Below are 21,605 nucleotides of genomic sequence, written 5' to 3' on the forward strand. Positions count from 1 at the left end.
TTTTACTGACTAGGACAGATCTGGTCTTGCCATAGGGGAACTACACCTACCTATCTTTGTTATGAGTGGGACCCATTTTGCATGAGCACTTACTGATTCCACTCCTGGTGCAGAGGCAGCCCAGAGAAACAGGAACGCAGATGGAGAGAGAGAGAGAGGAGGAGATAATGCAGTGGTGAGAGAAATGAGCGAGAATACCAGTATCGAGACCAGAGAATGTGCGCAGGATTCTGAGGATATGTTTCAAAGAAATCTGTTTGACCAAGATGAGTCTGCAGATGATGGATGTGTAATTACAGCCCTCCATTCAGGAGGGTTGCATTATGATTTACTTGAAGAAATGGTGATGCAGAGTGAGTCAGAAAATGAAAGAGATGTTACTTGGGGGGGGGGGTTATGAAGAAAATACAAAAGGAGGATACAGAGACAATCCTGAAGAATAGTGGTGAGATGGAAAAGAAAATGCATGAGAGAGAGTAAAAGAAGGCAAAAGGGGAGTAGCAAAAAAGGAAAAGGAAGAAAATGAAAAATAGAAGTACATGTTAAGGGTTCAAAGTAAAGAAGACAAAGAAATGGACAGTTATGAAGTGTAGGACAATTTAATAGCTTCTTTCAGGTTTAAAAGCACATGAGGTAAGAGCATTTATTCTCGAGACATTTTGTGACATATTTGTGACTTTTTTTTTTTCCAATGGAAAATTTTCTTGGAGAATATGAAAGAAAAACTGTAACTCATGGAATCTGTGATAAAAGGATTTAACACTGAAACAAAAAAGAAAATTCATGTACAATTTTGAAACAGAGGTGGAGAAGGAGACTTTGAAAGGACAATGGAAAACTTTATGTAAAGAACTACCAGACATTGCAAAAGTTTTTGATAAAAGGGGTTTATGGACTGATGGATGGGATTGTAATATTGTCTAAATGTAGAAAGAGAAATCAATCGAACCTATGCCACGTATGATAAATCTGGAAGATAAGAGGGGTGTCCTAAAATACTGGAGGTAACCCAATACACGTTTTTGTTTGTGGAAAAGTAGGACATTTGATAAATAACTGATGGAAGAAAATGTGATATTTGTGGGGAAATGGGACATGATGCAGAAATTTGAATTGAAAGGTTATAAATGTAACAAAATTGAGCACTTATTGTATTGTCTGGATTGTAAAAATGGAGTAAGAAAAGAGAAGAAAATGAACAAAGAGAAGAATTAGATGAGAAAAATAGGACATAAAATAATCCTCAGAAATAAGTGATGAAGAAGACATATTGGAAAATAGTCAAACAAAAAAATCTATTGGTAAAAGGGTAAAAGGACAGGACCATTACAAAAGAAAAAAGAAAGAGAGGAAATGGATGAAAAAGAATATAAACAGCTAATGGTTGGGATAATGGTTAAGGTGTGTCACTCACGGACACAATGTACATTGTTTGATTCTTACCTTGGGGAAGGAAATTGGCTAGGCTTAGAATGGCCCACTAGGGCAGCTAGCCTAGTGATTAGCTATGAACCGATGAAACCATAATTCTAAAGAAAAGGGAAAATGAAAATTTCAGAGTGTTTTCTGTAAATGTGAATAGTGTTAAGAATATAGTAAGAAGAAAAGGAATATTGGAGTGGCCTAGTGCATGTGATGTGGATGTAATTATAGAAGAGGCAATATTTTTAACAAATGAAGAAAGATTACAACCTGAGAAACTATGGAAAGATAATCTAGAATGTGGGGAATGAGATATGTTCTCTTACAGCCATTTTCTGTAGAAATATAGTAAAGATATGAAATGTAACTTTAGTAAAAATGGGAAGATTAACCATTATAGATTCAAAATGGAAGAACAAGTACATAGAATTAAACATTATATTCTAATACTAATTGTACAGAAAGGGAAAGCTTATTTCAGCATATGTTAGACAACATAGTGATAAATATGATGAATATTATAATAACAGGAGACTTTAACTGTGAGTTGAGGCAAGTGTAAAACAAAATGAAATGATACAAGAGAAATGTTAGATGTTATAAAATGTGGTGAGTTAAAACCTTGGGACAAAAATTCATGGACTTACAACAGGAGCACGTATAAAACTCTGATTATTTTATAGTATCAGAACATCTAGTTATAGGAGAAGGGACGGTAGCTGAAACAGGATTTTCTGATCATCTTGTGATATGGATAAAAGATAAAAGAAAACAAGGAATATATGCATAGGCAACGGAATAAAAAGGATAAATCAGAATGCATGGAAGAAGGAAGAAATTAGCAATACAGTTATGGATAGAGCATATTACTATAAGAACATTTTATAAAACTTGGTCTGAATGGTGGGTGATATTTAAGGAAAAATAGAAAAGTTTTTTACAGTGGCAATATGATGTGAGAAAAGTAGAGATAGAAAAATATAAAAACAATGAGGTAGTGCAAGATTTAGAACATAAATGATAGTACTTTGACAAAGAAAAAGAATTGTTTGAAAAAAAAAATAGAATTGTTATTTAAGCAAATATATTTTTTCAAGGAAAAAAAGTATTGAGTTACTTAAGCAGACAAGTAAAAGAGAACGGTAGTGTAATGAGAGAAATAGAATGTAAAAGGAGAAATAGACCTCAGGAAAGATCATGAATAGTGTAGTACAATATGTACAAAATATTTAAAGAAAAAGTAAGGCAGTGAAAAAAAACAAAGTAAATAAGTTAACAGAAAAGAGAATAAGGAGTTGGAAAAAATATTCCTTTACATGAGCTAGATAAAGTATTAGAACAAGTAAATATAAATTTGTATGCAGGACCAGATGGAAAAGAGTATGACATGTTTAAAAATGTAAGGAATTGGCAAAAAAAAAAATAAGTTTTAAAGATTTTGAATGAAGGGTTAAATGAAGGCTTTATGTATAAAGAGATATGAAGTAGAATACTTAAATTCATGTGGAAGAAGGCAGATAGAAGATAGTTAAAAAAAACTGGAGAGACTGTTTAATAATGATTATAAGGTCTTTATGAAAGTAATACAAAAGAGATTTGAAACTAAAATGGAAAATGTTATGAAAGATATATGGGAATCACTACATAATATCGAATTACAAAATCTCGAGACTAGATAGCCAAAACCCCTAAATACCGAAAGACCAGAAGCGCGAAATTCAAAATCCCGATGTACGGAGATATTGAAGTAGCACTTCTGGTGTTGCGGTTTGTGGATGGATAGGTGGAATTCAGGGTAAGTTTCTGTGTAAGTTTGTTGGTTAAGGGCTATAGTGTGTGTTGTGACTGTGATGTGCGTGTGTGAGGGACTGTAAAATGTGTGGGTGTGAGTTTCCCTTGTATGTCTCTACGATCTCAAAGTTAGTATATTTAAGTGGGGGGGTGCAGGGGGGCTTGCTCCTCTGCTTATCTGTAGTGTAGGGTGATATGTTTGATTGTGAGGGGAAGTTGTGTGTGTGCTGTATGTGTGTTGTACATTCGGGATTTTGAATTTCACGCTTCTGGTCTTTAGGCATTGAGGGGTTTCAGCTGTATAGTCTGGATTTTGAAATTCGGTATTTCAAAATTTCGAGATTATATAGGAACCTATACATATATATATATATATATATATATATATATATATATATATAGGTCCACTTCTTAATTTCAAAAGATCAGAATCTCGAGATTCATAATAACGACCCCCAGAATCTCAAGGTTTTAAAATCTTGAAATTAAGAAATAAAAATAAAAAATGGCAACTGCTAAAACAGTTTTTGGACCCCTGCACCTACTACACCCCCTGCAACCTAAATATACTAACTCCGAGATCGCTGTACAGTGAAGAGAACATACAGTACTATACAGTGTGGAACAGGAATATTACTGTTCTCGTCACTGAAGCGCGATCTCGGCGTTAGTATATTTAAGTTGCAGGGGGTGTGGGGGATGCAGGTCGGCTTTCCCCCCTGCAATAACATGGTTTTAGCAGTTGTCCCTTTTTATTTTCTTTTATTTCTTAATTCCGAGATTTCAGAACCTCGAGATTCTGGGTTCAATATTATGAATCTCGACATTCTGATTTTTCGAAATTAAGTGGACCTATATACATACATATATATATATATATATATATATATATATATATATATATATATATATATATATTTAGTATAAAGAGAAAGGGTTGTCAAGAGTTATTAATGATAGAGAAATTGTGGATGATGATATGAGTAGAAAAGAAGTAAAAATCATGCTAGGAGACCTTAAGGCACTGGATACAATCTGGCATTAAATCTTATGGGCAATAATAAAAGAATATAATGTAAGTGAGAAAGTTAGGACATTTTGTTTGTCAGTGCATAATAATAAAGTGAAAGTATTTGTAAATGGCTCATTAAGCCAAGAGGTGCATATGAAGAGTGGTGTAAGACAGGAATGCCCAATGAGTTATATACGTTTTGCATTAGTTATGAATGTGATAGTATGTATGTACTCTTTGCTTTAGTTATGAATGTGATGGTATGTGAAATAAATTACAAAATGAAGGAGGCAGTGTATACAGCACCTAAAGTGTTAAGAATTCTAGTCCTGTTAACATATGCAGATGACATCATAAATATTGAAAAGAAAATTGTGGATAAAAGTAATAGTTTGCATAAATGAGTGTCTAGATGTGTTGGGGTGGCTTTAAATAGAGAAAAGTAAAGGTTTAGGTAATGCAAATATAGGGGTATATATGTTTTGCACTGAATGAAATTTCTGTGTTAGGTTTAAAATTTTGGGATAAAGATGCAAGTAAAATTCAGTGGGGAAAAATAATAGAATAAATAAAGCAAACCTGTCTTTTCTGGAGAACATATAAATTATCATTCAGGAAAAAAAGGCTTATCTGATAAATTCAGTACTGATGGGAAGAATAGCATACTTAGTAAGTTTTATTTATGTTTCCAACAGTATGTGAAAAGGAATTATTGCAGGTATTTTTTTTCATTTATATGAGGTTATAGATTAAACCCAGTAAAAAGTGGAGTCCTGCATGTGAATAAAGGGGAAGGAAGTTTAGGGTTAATTAACCCAGTGGTATATACTGCTTCATTAAATTTGTATGAAGTGTTGCAGTGGATAAATGAAAAAGATGTGAGATTAGTAGTAAAATTGTATACATATAAGTATGATAAATTTGGGGGTGTGGTAAAGATTAAAAGAGAGTGTATTAATGAAATGTTAACAAGAAAGATTTATGTGGAAAATTAAAATTGATATATAAAAAGACAGAAAACCATGGTTTAAGAATGTAATTAAACATTACTGTGTAAAAATGGGGAAAATCTAACAGGTAAAAAAATAAAGCTATAAAATAAGAAGGAAATGATGTAGTCAGAAAGTAGAATGTCAAGATTCTTTTTGTGGAGACTTGTAGTAGATGAATTACTAGTGAAAGGAAGTATGCCATACAAAAAAAGTGATATAATATATTTATTGTCAAGAAGAAGAAAAAAAATGAATGTGCATTTTTGAAAGGTAAATGAGTAAAAAAAAGTTATGGGGAAAACTATGTAAAGATGATTTTTTTTTGAACAGATAAAAGCAGTGGATAAAATTAACATGGGTATGATTAAATATGGATATTATAAGAATATAAATAAAGAATATGTTAAAATAGTAGATAAGTATTTTATGTCATATGAGTTATGTGGAATGAAAGAATAAATGGAATTATGTTTAATGGTAAATGGATTTTAGCAACAATAAGTAAAATCAGATGGCTATGGAAAAATGAGTTGGGTCTAATGGGGTGAAAACGTAGTATGATTGTAAGGAAAATTATGAATATGTAAATATATTTCTGTATCTATTTTTGTACATTTATAAATATTTCTAAGTATGTAAATCTGTTGTAAATGAATTTTTTTTTTTGTATATAAATAAAGGAGCCCCTACTCTTTTTGGCAAGTACCATGGGACCTTTTACATTCACTTGTGCTACCACCATCTTGGGCCTTGATGTAATGTCTCATCTAATAGGTACACCTGCGAGTGCATCACAGTCACTTATGCTGCTCTGCAGTGTCGGTATAAGAAAATTAATTCAGCTACTTGGTGTTGTAATAAAATCACAGCCTTCTGCACCAAAGGTGAGTGCGATGCCTGATCTACTGAGACCGCAGGGAAAATCCGTAGGAGCTTCGACTATCTGCTCTCTGTATATCATCCTCTCTCCATCATGTAGAGTGATAACATGCATGGTCTCATGCCTCAGGTTGACTGTGTTGGGCAGAATACGAATTTTTTACTCTGGGATACAAGAAACAACCCTTCTCTTCATCCCACCTTATTTTAATTTTGAAATGTTGACTGCTGAAAAATCTGGTAAGGAGCATGACCATGTGAGGTGATGATGAGGAAATAGCACCTTCATGTGGAATGCTTTGACCAGCTTCATACATAGGAAAGAGATGTTTCATAAGTATGTGCTGCTTCTGTATTGTGCTGCCCACATATTTTTTTCAAGCAGGGTTTCTAATGATCACAAAGTGCAAGTATTGCTGAAACAGAAAATCAAAGTAGGCTACTTGTCGGTAATTTTGTCAGATAGTATTCACGTTTAGTTTTTTAGTTGCTGATCATGCAGGTTCTTGCCCAGTTTTCAAGTATGTTTATGAATTCTTATAGATTTGCATGGATATCCGTCTTCTAGCAAACCTGAAAGAAATAGAAGAGCCATTTGAAAAAGATCAAATAGGTGAGTTAAGATAACGTATGCTGAATAATAACATTGCAGAATGACTGAAATTTGTACAGAGTTCTAAAGATTATGTAATGGAACTATATCTCGGATAGGTGACAGGATCAAATGTGTTACTAAAAAAGTGTTGCAATTCTGTTTTATGTGTGATGATTGGTCCATTTAGTAGTTATGTTTGGCAAAGACTGAAGCAGCCTTGGAAAGCAGTAGTATGTTTTTCTCAACCTCTTTGCTTTCTTTGTCTTTTTCAAAGGTTCCAGTGCTATGCCTTACAAACGTAATCCTATGCGCTCAGAGCGCTGCTGTAGCCTTGCCCGACACTTGATGACACTAATCATGGATCCCCTGCAGACAGCAGCAGTGCAGTGGTTTGAGCGGACACTAGATGATAGTGCTAATAGGTAACACTTTACATTTTACTGTGAAGCTCATTGAGATAGTGTGCTAAATGTAACCAACAATAATGCAGATATATTTGTTAGTTAACCTGGTGAATGGAATGATGCAAACTTGACCCATGGTAAAAGGTAAATAAATAAAAACATTTAATTTACATGTAATAAGTGTATTCCATAAAAAGTATAGACATAAGTGCAAAGATGTATGCAGAAATAAAGATGCCAGATAAATGTATAAAAATCCTGATTGACTGTCACACAGATTGTGTTTTTGGGTTGCCTTCTAGCCTTCTATCAGCAAAAGGCTTTTCTTACAAAGGAGAAGGTGGATTTTTATCTGGAAACTTTCCTGAGCTTCCCCAGTCAGTCTCAGACTTCTGCAAGTTAACTTCTCTGGATCCTAGGGTTCATGGCAGCTATGATTCCTCTCCCCAGGCTACAAGTAAGAGTATCCAGTGGAATCTAAAAAAATACATGGACCAACGTTTGCATCCTCCAGAATTTCTTATTCCAGTTTTGTGCTTTGTCAAAACAATGTATGTAAATGACCAGAGGAATACCTCCCAGTACTGTATGAAGAGAGACATGATGGAGCTTTTGGACTGTGTCCTAAACCAGTATGAGCCTAGCACTGGGCATTATTCTACATTTTTAAGGATGATGACAGTATGAACAGAAGATGATTAACTTTAAGAATTAGCTTAGTTTTTGGTGTCATTCAAAGGGGGTACAATATTTGTCAGCCTGGGGAGTATATGGTTGACAGAACACACTGCTTTGCCACCGATGGTCTGTACCTGTCCCCTCTAGGCATTTGAATGTTGGCTTAAACATTTGTACACCCCTTAGTGCCTTTTTTAGGTATTCATAAATTAATAAACCTTCCAACATAGCAAAACCTTCCTAAGAAACTCTGAAGGTGTTACTTGCCATTGCCAGGAGTCTAAGCAGGAAGTTTCTCTCCGTGCAAGCTCTCCTCACCCTGGAGAATACAGACAATCTGAGCAGTTACTGAGAGGACCCTGGCAATGCAGGGCTATAATGTCTTTCATATGTTTAGACCAGCTACTACACATAAAGGGACAGAAGGTGGAGGTGTCTCAACTTTTACATCAAAACAAATGTACCTCAAGGCTGGTCAAAGAGTATGACATGCTTGAGCTTCTGTACATCCAGATTGCAATAGGTAAGGTGCCATACCAAATCCTTGCAAACTATAGGTACCCCTCTGTGTTCCAAGAAACCAATAAATCTGAAGTAGGAGAATTCATTTGTCAGCAACCTGTGGGTATGGATCTGATATCGGATCCGAACCGGCATGGTTTATCCAGCTATGGATCCGAGCTCCTAGCTCCTCCCCTCACCCATAATGCCCTGCTCTCCCGACATGACCTCAGATCTAGTTTGCCGCGTATGGTGTAGGCTGGATCGTCAGAGCTCCTAAAGCTAAGTTGATATTTTCTTATTAAAGGGTGTCAAAATTGTTTAAACTTTAAATTAGTGTGAAAGATATAGGTTCCCCTTCTGTTTTTATATTTTTTGGGTTAATTTAATTTAGTTTTTACCCTCCCCTCGCTGGTGCGTAGTTTGTGTGTGTGTGTTTTTCTTTGGGGCCTTTGTGTGTGTGTTTTTTAGTTTACTTTATTGTTACTATTTTAAAAAAATAAATAAAAATATAGTAATGTCTGAGGCCCCAAAGGCTGTGTTTTCAAAGTGCTCCGAGTGTGGCTATAAGCTTTCCCCTGCTGATGGCCACACTCTGTGCGTTCGATGCCTTGGGGTTGAACACCTCACTTCAGGGGGTGTTCAATCTGTGCAGGGTTCAACCCCAGGGTATTGAAGGAGCGGAGGTCGAAGCTAGTCTTGGCGGGACTCTTGCCCCCAGACTCGGCTTCGGCCCCCGCCCCCTTGGTGGTCATTGCTTCGGCAGTCCCTGCCTTGCCTGCTCCCGCTCCTCCACCCAGGATTCAAACTCCCGCCAAAGGGTCGGAGGAGAGGGAAGCCAGGAAAAAGGACCGGAGAGAGAAGCACCACAAGCGGCGGGCCGAGACGTCCGTTTCGGCCCCGCCGGCTAAGCGGGCTTCTCCTCCGGCCTCTCTGGCTGCTAGCTCTCCCCCTCCTCGGCTCCGGTCCCCGTGCTTTTCACCGGAGCCTGAGGATGAGGAGACCCGACCTCCGTCGAGGCTATCAAGGCGGCACTCAAGGCCTACCTCGGTAGCCTCGTCGAGGTCTACTTACAGTCTCTCCGATGCTGATCTGGAAAGGATGATGCGAAGTTTCATCCAGGCCCAGATGCAGATGGGAGTGCTCCTGCCTCCCCCCCTTTTTTTAAGCCCATTGCTCCTTCTCCGACCCGCTACCCGGGTTCGGAGCGCCCGGAGCCGGACAGCCTCGGAGCAGCGGGTTGGTCGGCGCCGACAGTACTGGATACTGGATCCGACCCTGCCCTCGAGTCTGTCGGATCCGACCTCTCGGAGCCTTGGCCCGAGCTTCAGATCCGAGGGACTCAGTGTGCCTTCGGCGCCGTCCTTGTCGGAGCGCACTGGTCCTTCGGATCCGAGGGGCTCGACGTCGGCTCCAATCCGCTCATCGGATCCGAGGGGGAGCCGACTTTTGGATCCTATTGTCGAGGCTGGCTCCCCCTCGGCTTTCGATGTAGTGGAGAGGGCTCTGTTGAGGGCATCCGGACCCCGGCCCTTGCTTCGGCTCCGTCCCACACTCCATCTGCTCTGGGCCAGGCTTCCATCACCCGGCCACTGGGACAGCCCGCTTCACTGCCCCAAGCAGTTCCTGCGGTTCTGGACATTGCTGGCGGGGGCTCCTCGGACAGCCCCTCCGAGGAAGCACCTCGCAAGCATTCGTGCAAGAGGAGGCACATAGACTCCCCCGAGTCTTTGACTGAAGACACTGACTTGGAGGAAGGGGAAGACTCCCCAAGATCACCCCCTGAGGATGTCTCCTTCGGAGATATCATGGAAATGTTACGGATTAGAGGTGGGTGGTCTGCTCCAAAGTCTTCCTCGGACGAGTCAGTGTTCTTGGAGGCATTTGAAGCGGGCCCGTCTACCTCTTGGGTGTCCCCTCCTGCCGACCCCCTGGTGGACCTTATTACCACCAGGGCGTGGAAGGAACCGGACACCGTGGAGCCAATCCCTAAGAGGCCCGACAGGATTCTTAGCCCCCCTGCTGACCGTGCCCACTGGAGCAAGGGACCCCCGGTAGATGCCATGTTGTCAGCAGCAGCCACTTAGAGGGAACTCACCCAGGAGAGTCCCTCAGTTCATCCCCCGAGCAAGGAGTCTCGGATGATGGACCGTTTGGGGAAGCGAATGTTTAGTTCAGCGACCTTCTCAGGGCGCTCAACTATTTGGCACACGTCATCAGGATGCAGTGCGATCTTATCAAGGAATACGCTGCATCCCCCCCAGAGTCCATGTCGGAGGAGGACAAACTTAAGCACTCCACCCGTATGGCCACTCTTCGTTCGGTGACTAACACCTCTATGCGGTTACTTTCCCACGCTACCGAGGGAGCCGCTAGAGCTGCGGGAGTGGGCCTAGTCACAAGACGGCAGGCCTGGCTTTGCCACTGCGATTTTACAGAGCCCTTCAAGACGTCATTCGCGAACGCCCCCTTTGACGGTTCTGCCCTTTTTGGCAAGACTGTTCGCGATACCTTGGTTCAGAGCGAGAAGGACGGGAAGATGCTGTCTGCCGTCGGAGTCCGCTTCTCTGTGCCCCAGAGGTCCTACTCTAGGAACCAAAAGGGCCAGAAGAAGATGTGGTTCCGGAAGTCGCAGCATTCCCAACCCGCTCCAGACAACCAGTCCTTCCACGGCAGAGGTGGACAGGGAGGACGCCGCCCTAGGGGCAGAGGGGCTCCCAGGAACTTTGGGTCCAGGGAACCTTTCTCTGAACGGCCCACGCAGCAACCCTGAGGGGTTGCCCGGCTGCTCCACTCTGGAGGCAGTCGGGGACGTTCGAGCACCTAGCGGCATGGGAGTCCATTACATCGGACCGCTGGGTACTCCGGATTATATCCAGAGGTTACAAGATCCCCTTTATTCATCTCCCAAAGTTAAAAATCCTCCCCGATGTTCCACCCGATCAGAGGGAGGCCGCTTCAGCAGAAATTGGCCATCTGCTGAGAAAAAGAGCCATCCAGCCGTCCCCCAGACCAGATCGGATCAGGGTTCTACTCCAGGTTCTTTTTAGTGCCAAAAAAGACGGGGGACCTCAGACCCATTCTAGACCTGTCCCTGTTGAACCTGTCAGTTCCCATAGAGAAGTTCCGGATGGTCACTTTGCAGTCCATCCTCCCCCGTCTAGGGGAGAATCACTGGATGTGCTCTATAGACCTCAAGGACGCGTACTACCACATTCGGATGGACAGACGATCCAGGAGGTTTCTTCGCTTCCGGCTGGGAAGCCAGTCACTACCAGTTCAGGGTCCTTCCCTTTGGTCTCACCACAGCCCCCAGGGTGTTCACCAAAGTGTTAGCAGTTGTTGCGGCCCACCTGAGGCTTCAGGGGGTGCAGGTCTTTCCGTACCTAGACGACTGGCTTCTCACCGCCCCAGCAAGGCATCTACTCTCTTTGGCAAGAGACTCCTTCTTTCGTCTAGCTCCCAAGCTAGGCAGTCTAGCTCCCAAGCTAGGCATCACGGTAGACATAGGGAAGTCCAACCTGGTCCCTACTCAAACAATAGAATTTATAGGAGCCAGGTTAGACACGAGAAATTTAAGAGCCTTTCTCACAACTGACAGGGTTCGGAATCTGCGACTCCAGGTGCGGGCCATCCTTCACTCCAGCTCATCACCTGCGGAATTGATCCTGAGGGCACTAGGGTCTATGGCAGCAGCGATTACTCTTCTTCCGCACACCCGCTTGAACATGCGGGTGCTTCAATGGACACTTCAGGTGCAATGGTCATTTCTCTCCCTCCCCCTGTATCATCCCATTGCAATCAGCAAGGCTTGCAAGCGGTCTCTCTTGTGGTGGCTCCATTCTCCGGACCTCCACAGGGGCCGCCCCTTTTGTGCATCTCCCCCTCTCGCCACTGTGACCACGGACGCTTCCCGCCTCGGGTGGGGGGGGGTATTTTGCGGGCCGGATAATCCAAGGCACGTGGAGCGATTCAGAGACCTCCCTGCATATCAATGTTCTGGAAATGAGGGCGGTGCTCTTGGCGTTGCAAGCACTTCAGGCCCTCCTTCCCCTGGGAACAATTGCGATTCAATCAGACAACATGTCGGTGGTCTGGTACATTAACAAACAGGGGGGAACCAGGTCTTACCCTTTATGTCGAGAAGCCATGAGAGTGTGGGAATGGGCGATCTCCACCAACTGTTTTCTCATCGCAATGCATATTCCGGGTCGGACCAACATCCTAGCGGACAAGCTCAGTCGCACCATTCTCTCCCCGTACAAGTGGTCTCTCAATTCTCAAGTAGCGAAACGTATCTTCGCACAGTGGGGGACTCCCTGTTGCGATCTCTTTGCTTCTCCTTTAAACGCCAAGTGCGACAGTTTTTTCGCTCTAATCCCCCCTCCAGGGGATTCTCCGAGAGACGCTCTGGTGCATGCCTTGCCTCCCTGTCTTCTTTACGCAAACCCTCCTCTACCTCTGATGCTACAAGTACTTCAGAAAGCCTCTCGGTTGGGGTGCAGAATGATCCTCATCGCCCCGTTCTGGCCTCGACAGATCTGGTTCCCTTACCTAAGGTCTCATTCAGTGAATCCACCTTGGATTCTAGATCCCATTCCGGATCTGATATCACACCCGTCGAACCTGCCAACTCCGAACCTGGACAACCTGAAGTTGACTGCTTGGCTGCTCCAGTTCCACTCCTAATCAGGACTCCCGGTATCTCGTCCCCAGTTAAGGCCATTCTGGTAGCGGCCCACAAGCCCTCTACCAGAGAAATTTACCGCAGTAAATGGAAGCGTTTCTCCATTTGGGCAGAGCGGCAAGGCCTAGATCCTTTCACGGTTCCCCTTCCTTTGGTTCTAGATTTCCTTACTACTCTCTTTAAGGATGGCACCAGTAGTTCCACGGTTAAAGTTCAGCTGGCGGCCATATCGCATTACCATGTTGGACATGATTCAGGGCCTCTTATGTCGGCTAAGTTATGCAAAACCTTCCTAAAAGGCACCTTTTCGCTCAGACCCCCTGTCAAAGAAACTGTTCCCCCGTGGGATCTTTCCTTGGTACTTCAGGCCTTGACCGCTCCCCCCCTTTGAACCTGCGGCCACAGTCTATCTTAAACACTTGTCCTTTAAGACTGCTTTTTTGGTAGCCATTACTTCGGCTAAGAGAGTTTCGGAGCTTCCGGCCCTGTCCATGAAACCGCCTTATTTGATTTTTCATCCGGACCGGGTGTACCTCAGGATCAATCCCTCCTTTCTTCCTAAAGTAGCTTCGGAGGCTAACATTAATCAGTCCATCAACCTCCCTGTTTTCTTCACGAAAACAAAAGGCGAATACAAGCTGCATTCCTTGGATGTTCACAGGCAGCTTCGTTTTTACCTTCATAGAACAGCTGGTCATAGGCATTCAGACCAGTTGTTCATTTCTTTTGCCAAATTCAATCTGGGTAAACCAATTTCCAAAGTTTCTTTGTCACGATGGATTTCTCAGTGTATTCTGTTGGCGTACCAAGCCTCTGGGGGGCCCGCACCGGAGGGAGTCCATGCTCATTCGACCCAGTCTGTCTCTACTTCAGCGGCCTTTAAGTCGAGGGTTCCTCTGGATTACATTTGTTCAGCAGCCACTTGGGCTTCATCTTATACCTTTATTACTCATTACAAGCTGGACGTCACTTCTAGAGGTAGAGCATCCTTTGGCTCCGCGGTGCTCCGGAATATCCTTCCATGATGGCCACCCAAGATTCAGGTAGCTGGGGACTCTGTCCCACAGGTTGCTGACAAATGAATTCTCCTACTTCAGATTTAGAAGTTATGTACTTACCATGACGTTCCATCTGAGTAGGTGGATTCATTTGTCTGCAACCATCCCGCCCTCCTATCCCCCTGGCCTTATCAGTTTCCTGCATAGGGTGTGTTACCCTTTGGTTAGGGTAGTTGGTGCAGGGCAAACTCGATCTGAGGTCATGTAGGGAGAGCAGGGCATTATGGGTGAGGGGAGGAGCTCGGATCCATAGCTGGATAAACCATGCCGGTTCGGATCCGATATCGGATCCATACCCACAGGTTGCAGACAAATGAATCCACCTACTCAGATGGAACGTTATGGTAAGTACATAACTTCTAATTACTTTAAATGTACTGGAAACACTGTCCATTCAGCCCAACACTATATTTATGTGTGACTTTAACTACCCTACTATAAACTGAGAATCAACCATGACCCAAAACATGCAGACCTAGAGATTTTTGGACTTTGTAAACACAAACACAATGTACCCAGCTAGTCCATATACCTATTAGAGGTGCTAATATCCTTGATCCAATCCTCTCAGTCGTGAGAAAGTTGCACCCCCTCAAGTGTAATGTCCTCACTGGTCACGTTAGACCATAAAGCTGTCTCCTTTGAAATAAAAATTAATTCCACAACTCCAGCTAACCCTGGAACTTTTAGGAATTGTTCTAAGGCAAATTTCCTACTATTGTTACCCTGGTAAAATTACACCCCCCCAAAAAAATGAGAACACTGCTGTTTATATAGAATTGTTCACAGAAACTCTGTACAGTCATGTTAATGGCTGTATAGAGGCAGCTGTACCTATCCAAAATAAACATAGTACAAACAAAAAATAAGCCACTGTGGTGGAATCCCAAAATCAATAGGTTGTATAATAAAATAAGAAAATCATGGCAAAAATTAGCAAGTGCAATGCCCAGAAAGGTAAAATCTCTCTCTCTTGCCAATCTGAAAAAGCAACCTAGGAGGCTACTCAAGTCTACCAAAGCCAAATATGAGGTAAAAATTGCTTCCCAGGCCAAGGACAATCACAAGACATTCTTCAATTATGTCTGCAGCCTATAAGGCAATAAACAACTACATGCTGTACTAATTGTAAATGGAGCCCCCTATACTGAGTCAAAAGCTATATTAAAATTACTAGCTGAGAAATTAAGCTCCAATTTTGCCCTGTCTCCCAGACACCCCTCAGGAAATACCTCTAACCAAACTATCACTAAGGAACAGGTCCTCAATACACTTTCCATGCCAAAGAACACAGCATTGATGGGCCCAGATAATATCCCAGAATGCCTGCTTAATAGCATAAAACACAACCTATCAGGTTCACTAGAATTTCTTATTTAATTGCTGCCTTCAGGCAGACTTTGATCCAAATGAATGGAGGACTGCAACTTTCATCCCTATGTACAGTGGTGGACCATCTACAGAACCATATATTTGACTAGTCTCATATGCAAAGTCCTGGAAAAACTATCATGGAAATGCTTAACAGTAACACAGGAAACCTTCCAACACTGGATCCAACCCATTTTGGTTTTGTCAAGGGCAGGTCATGTCTGTTCATCCAGGTGGACATCTTCAAGAAGCTCAACAAAGCAATGGATGAGGGCAGATTGGTGCATACTACCTACCTTGACCCATCCAAATCATTTGATGCAATACCTCACTTGTGCATTGTAGACAAATTCACAAAATTCAGTATAAACCCCTGTACCACCTGCTGGATAGCAAGTTGGTTGACGGATAGGACTGAAGTTAGGGTGGGGGAGTTTATATCGCCACAATGAGGCTAGTCACTAGCAGAATCCCTGAAGGCTCAGTGATAGGGCCACTTATTTTTGGTGTCCGCTTCTCTGAACTCATGGGGAACATCATGGCCTTATGACTGCCTAAGTCTGCAGGCAATTGAAACTAGTTACAGTTGTAGAATCCCACAAATTACACACATAACTTCCAAGAAGGCCTGACACATACTAGTAACTGGTGCCAAAGCCACAGCGTAAAACTCTTTGCCAAGAAATGCATAACAGTGTCCTTTGGGAAAATGGCTATCCTTGAAAACTACCACATTGATAAAATACCTCTTAAGACTCGACCCAGTGACCAGTGATTTGGGAATACATGTAGACAGTAACCTGGCCTTTGACCATGTGCCTACGAACATTTTTCTGTACTTGCACAACTTATAAGTAAGGGTATGGTGTCTAGGTCCCAGGATATCATTGTTCCACTGTACTTGACCCTTATCAGACCAATCACATGTAACAACTGGAGCATCCGCAAAGGTACCTCACAAAACAAATACATGTCCTAAATAAAGTTTTGTACACTGACAACCCCAAAGCCCTATCCCTGTACTATGTCTCCTACAGATTGCTAAGAGGCAATCTATGCCTGGCTTACAAAGCATCCTCTGAGAATGTTCAAATGGACCTGTTGCACATCCATAAAACAAATAGCATCAGAATTACCCAGTTTAGGTAAGTAAACCTCATCTGCAATATAGACATTTTGGAGGAACAGGTATGTGTCTCAGAGATGACATCTTCTCTGGAACAGGCATCCATGTGAAACAGAGTTTACTCCTGGTCTGGCACATATGTCTCTAGTAGTCAGTGGCAGCCAGTAAATGCTTAACCACCCATGCCCAAGCCTACATATACCCCTTAAAATAGCACTAGGGTAACAAAACTTGCCATATACAGTTGTGAAAAATAGCTAGGCTTAAAAAGGTCCTCTGTGGTCATTAGTGTAGTAATTACCTATGAACTGCATTGGTGGAGACAATAAGTTTAAATAAATACAAGTTTCCCTTATCTCTTCAGATCCCAAGCCAATCAGTAACCGCAGATGCCTCAGATTTTGCTTGTGGATAAGTTTCTGTGGTGGTAAAGATGCAAGCCCTGTGGAATTCTTCAGACAGACCAAAGCTCATAAATGTCAAGATGTTGGCTGTGATCCATGCCTTGAAATCTCTCTCTTTCTGAATGTCTGCATTAAACAATAACACCAACACTACTCCTTAATTCATGCATTGGTGTTCAAGTCAATAAAACTTGTAGTACATGACCTATACCTATAACCATCTAGTACCTTACATAATTTCTCCTTAGCAAATTTAACAAAGTACCACCAATCTAAACTCTTTTGATCATGTCTGACCGAGCTAACGATTGGAATTTACATCAAACTTCAGGATTGTTCAGCCGTACACCTTGAATTAAACATCTGAATAGTACAAGTTACAGCTTAAACATCTGTTAGTATGAAATAAATCAAAGTGCAACAAACTGAGTGTCATAGTCCTAGAAAAAAGGAAGTAGAAGAAAAAAAAAAACCTTGGGGCCAGATAAATATTTGTTACCATATTATATGGACCCCCTATTTCACAGCATTTCAGAAAAGAAAAAAAAACTGTGGTGGTGGTTCTGCGGTAGCGTTGTCGCCTCACAGTAAGACGTTGTCCTGTTTGATTCTCAGCTAGAGCGTCTTCTGTGTGGAGACATGCGTGAATGGGCGTACCTTCATTGAAGGTTGTGCGTCAGGGCTGACAACTCGGCACATAAAAACCTACTGCCAGTCATTAGCAGACTGGAGTTCCGCTGTGGTGAACCCTAACCAGGAAAAGCCGAAAGACACAACAACATCAGATGTAACCAGATGTTCTTCATCTCACATTGCTGCAGTCCTTACATATGGGTAGTCCGCTGTCCTCGGTCGGCCCGAATACCAAAGTATTAGGCTGACGTCGGTCAAGGCGCTTAAAACTGACATCAGGACGTCAGGGTACAAAAGCGCATGACCGACGTCATATCCTCAGTCTTTTTTGCCGCATGGTCCGATGCAGAAGCAGCGTTGCAAGTGCCATTCGGCGTTCTGAAATTTTTCGAGTTCGGAGTTTCAAACCGAATCCAAGTTGGCTAAGTACCCCGTTGGGGAATATTTTGTTTTTATACTTGCCTCAGTGTATTACCGGATGTCAGAAAAAGTGAATAATTGTATTTCTTGTGGGAAACAGATACCGCATAGGGATTATCATTCTTTGTGCATTCCTTGTTTGGGGCCTGAGCACGACGTAGTCGGGTGTCGCTTTTGTGCTAGGTTTAATAAGCGCACTATTAAGCGAAGGTTAGATTGTGCTAGGCTGGTCTTCGGTAAGCGGTGCAATTATAATATGCCGTCGGATACTCCGACGCCCGCTTCCACGAAGAAGCGCAAAGACAAAGCGGTTAAACCCAGGCAAGATGAGTCTTCTGTTCCGGACGCCGGTTCTTTAGAGGCTTCAGTGGAACCGGTGGTTCCGATGGAGGCTTCTCTGGAGTCTCAGGGGGAGGCTTTGATTTTGCAGGATGTGGCCTCTCACGAGGCAGGTCAGGCTGAAGGGGCTTCTCAGGTTTCTGTACTCCCCTCCCTTCCCAGGGTGGTTAGACCCTCTCCTTCTGTTTCCAAGGCTTCTTCCAGAGGCAGGCCAGGTTTAGCTTCTGTGGGTGTCAGTCCTAGTTCAGCAGGGTCTGTGCCTAAGAAGCACATGCTTAAAATGGCAGAAGATTTGATTACTCTGATTAGAGGTTCTTTACCCCCTCCTGATAAGAGGCCTAGGGTGGAGCCAGAGTTAGAAAGTTTTGAACAGGCTTCGGATGTTTCAGAGTCTTCGGCTGAAGACTTGCAGGAGTACACTCCTTACTCTGATTCTGATGCAGAAGATTCCACTCCTTCTGCTTCTCCTCCAGAGGATTTTTCTTTTTCAGAGACTCTTCATTCTATGAGGGAACATTTTAAGTGGGAAGGTCAGGACTTCTCTGATTCACGGAAAAGGCTGAGGGAATTTTTGTTTTTACCTCAACATAGACCCTTAACTATACCCCCTGTTCTGGATGTTGTGCAAGATGTATTTTCGGAGGCTTCACTTAATCCTGATTCTCTGCCTCCTGCTCCTGTTAAACCGGATAGGTATTACAGGGTGCCTGAGGCTCATAAATATCTCTATAAGAGTCCTAGGGCGGACCCAGAAACTGTTAGTCAGGGACCTAAGGGTGTCAAGGCCTCTGTTGTAAAGAATCCGGTTCCTCTAGATAAAGAGGCCAGAGCTTTGGATAGATGGGGAAAGAAGGTCTATACATCTTCTACCTTAGCAATGAGGGCTTTGAATTGCCAGTTTCATATGTTGAAATATCAAAATTTTCTTCTTTCACAATTGAAATCTAAGGTGGATGCTCTGGCAGAAGGAATTGACTGTAAAGAATTACAAGATTTGGTGCATGTCTCTGAACAGGTGGGTAAGCATTCTTTACAGTGTGGTTTTGATGCTTTGCAGGTCTCTTCTAGGGTGGCTGCCACTGGTTCAGTTCTTCGCAGGCACGCCTGGCTTAAGGATCAGAATTTATCTGACCATGTTAAGACTAGGATTTTGGATGCTCCTTTGCAGTCTGAAGTGTTGTTTGGCCCACCTGTGGAGTCAGTCTTGAAGAAATTGGAAGACAAGGCTAAGTCTATGCAGACTGTTAAAGATTTTTTGCAAGTTCAGCCTCCAAAGTTTAGTAGAAACCGGCCTGCTAAGGGGTGGACGTATCCTTCTTCTGATTCTCAGTCTAGGGGTAGATCTAGACGTGGTAAGGGCAGAGCTCAGAGTTCCTTCAGGCCTAGAACATGGAGTTCACCTGCACAGTCTTCGAGTGAGGGCAGGGGCCAGTCCTTTCGTAAACAGGCCCAATGACCTACCTTTTCAGCTGCCAGATTCTTCTTGCCTGGCAGCACCTTTGGGAGGACGGTTGGCACTCTTCAAGGAAAATTGGATTTTAATTACCCAAGACAAATGGGTTTTGGATATCATACACCAAGGTTACAAGTTTTATTTCCATACCTTACCTCCTTTCAAAGGCATGCCAGCCGTTCCTCCTCAGCAAAGACTGGAGGCTCACAAACAGATTTCTCTACTACTTCAAATAGGAGCTATACAACCGGTCCCTCTGCCAGAAGTGGGCCTAGGATTTTATTCTCGCCTGTTTCTAGTACCAAAGAAAGGGAACACGTGGAGACCAATTTTGGATTTATCTATCCTCAACACTTATCTGGACATTCCCAAGTTCAAAATGTTGACGTTACAACAGCTTTTACCTCTGCTGGGCAAAGATCACTAGATGGTGACTCTGGATCTCAAGGAGGCTTACCTTCATGTTCCTATCAGGCCCAGTTGCAGGAAGTATCTGCGTTTTCGGGCTGGGATTTTTCATTATCAGTTCTCTGCATTGCCCTTTGGCTTATCTACTGCCCAGAGTGTTCACAAAGGTTCTGGCTCCAGTGGTAGCTTTCTTCAGGCTAAGAGGAATACAAATCTATCCTTATTTGGACGATTGCCTGATTCTGGCTCAAGGAAAGGAAGAACTTCTTCATCATTTACAGTATGTGATGGCAGTGTTAAGATGCCTAGGGTATTCTGTGAACGAAATAAAGTCCAGTCTAGTACCCTCTCAGGACATGTGCTTTCTGGGTGTGAGACTGAATACAGCATCCCAGATGGCCTTTTTGACCCCAGACAAACAAAAGAATCTTTCTCTTTACTTCCATCAATTGTCTCGTCAGTCCAGGCTGACTGCAAGGACAGTCCTTCAAGCCTTGGGGTTCATGGCATCTTGTATTCTGGTACTTCCCAATGCCAAACTGCATATGAGGAAGCTACAATGGTATCTCAAAAATGTATGGACGCAGCACTGCCAGGATATGGACACTGTCATTCAGATAATACCTTGCATTCAAAAGGAATTTTTGTGGTGGGCTCAGGAATGTCACCTAAACAAGGGACTCTCTGTGACCCGACCAGAGGCGAGTCAGATTCTAACGACAGATGCCTCAGACAAAGCTTGGGGAGCTCACCTAAATGGAAAATAGGTACAAGACACGTGGCCTGCCAGACTTCAACATTTACATATCAACTTGAAGGAGATGTTAGCAGTCCAATTTGCATTGATAGCTTTCAAGGATTTACTTCTTCCAGGGCAGGTGTTGATTCAAACAGACAACACAACTGTCATGTGGTACATCAACAAGCAAGGGGACACATTCATACCCTCTATGCAGACAAGCAATGATTTTGTGGGAGACTGCTCTCAGTTTACAGCTAAATCTTCAGGCAAGGTTTCTGCCAGGAACACAGAACTCCTTAGCAGATGTGTTGAGCAGACAAATTATGGATCCCCACGTGTGGAAATTGGATCCTCATGTATTTCAAAAATTGACAGTGTTATGGGGAACTCCAGACATAGATCTGTTCGCTTCTCCACTAAATTACCAGCTGCCAAAGTTTTGCACAAAAAGGTTTCATCCCACAGCTTGGAAAGTGGATGCTCTCTCATTCAATTGGAGCAATCTTCACGTGTATGCCTTTCCTCCACTGCCTCTCCTCCCAAAGGTACTCCTGAAGGTCAGACAGGACAAGCCAACCATGATTTTAATAGCTCCGGATTGGCCTCGACAGCACTGGTACCCATTACTGAGAAGTCTGGTACGGGAGCCTCCATGGCCTTTGCCTTTGATTCCACACCTGCTGTCTCAGG

The 21,605-nt window shown here is 42.9% G+C and overlaps 1 protein-coding gene across 6 annotated transcripts in view; it reads left to right on the forward strand.

Moving 5' to 3' along the window:
* ADSL (adenylosuccinate lyase) overlaps positions 1-21,605 on the forward strand; it is a 663,305-nt gene that overhangs the window by 442,758 nt on the left and 198,942 nt on the right. For all 6 annotated transcript variants that reach the window (XM_044068286.1, XM_044068279.1, XM_044068264.1 and 3 more), the window contains 2 exons: positions 6,640-6,709; positions 6,966-7,113. In XM_044068286.1, the coding sequence (XP_043924221.1) occupies positions 6,640-6,709; positions 6,966-7,113 (218 nt within the window). The remainder of the gene's footprint in view (positions 1-6,639; positions 6,710-6,965; positions 7,114-21,605) is intronic.

The sequence above is a fragment of the Protopterus annectens genome, chromosome 1.part0 (assembly GCF_019279795.1).
Source record: "Protopterus annectens isolate FY-2018-M chromosome 1.part0, PAN1.0, whole genome shotgun sequence".
Lineage (NCBI taxonomy): Eukaryota > Metazoa > Chordata > Ceratodontiformes > Protopteridae > Protopterus > Protopterus annectens.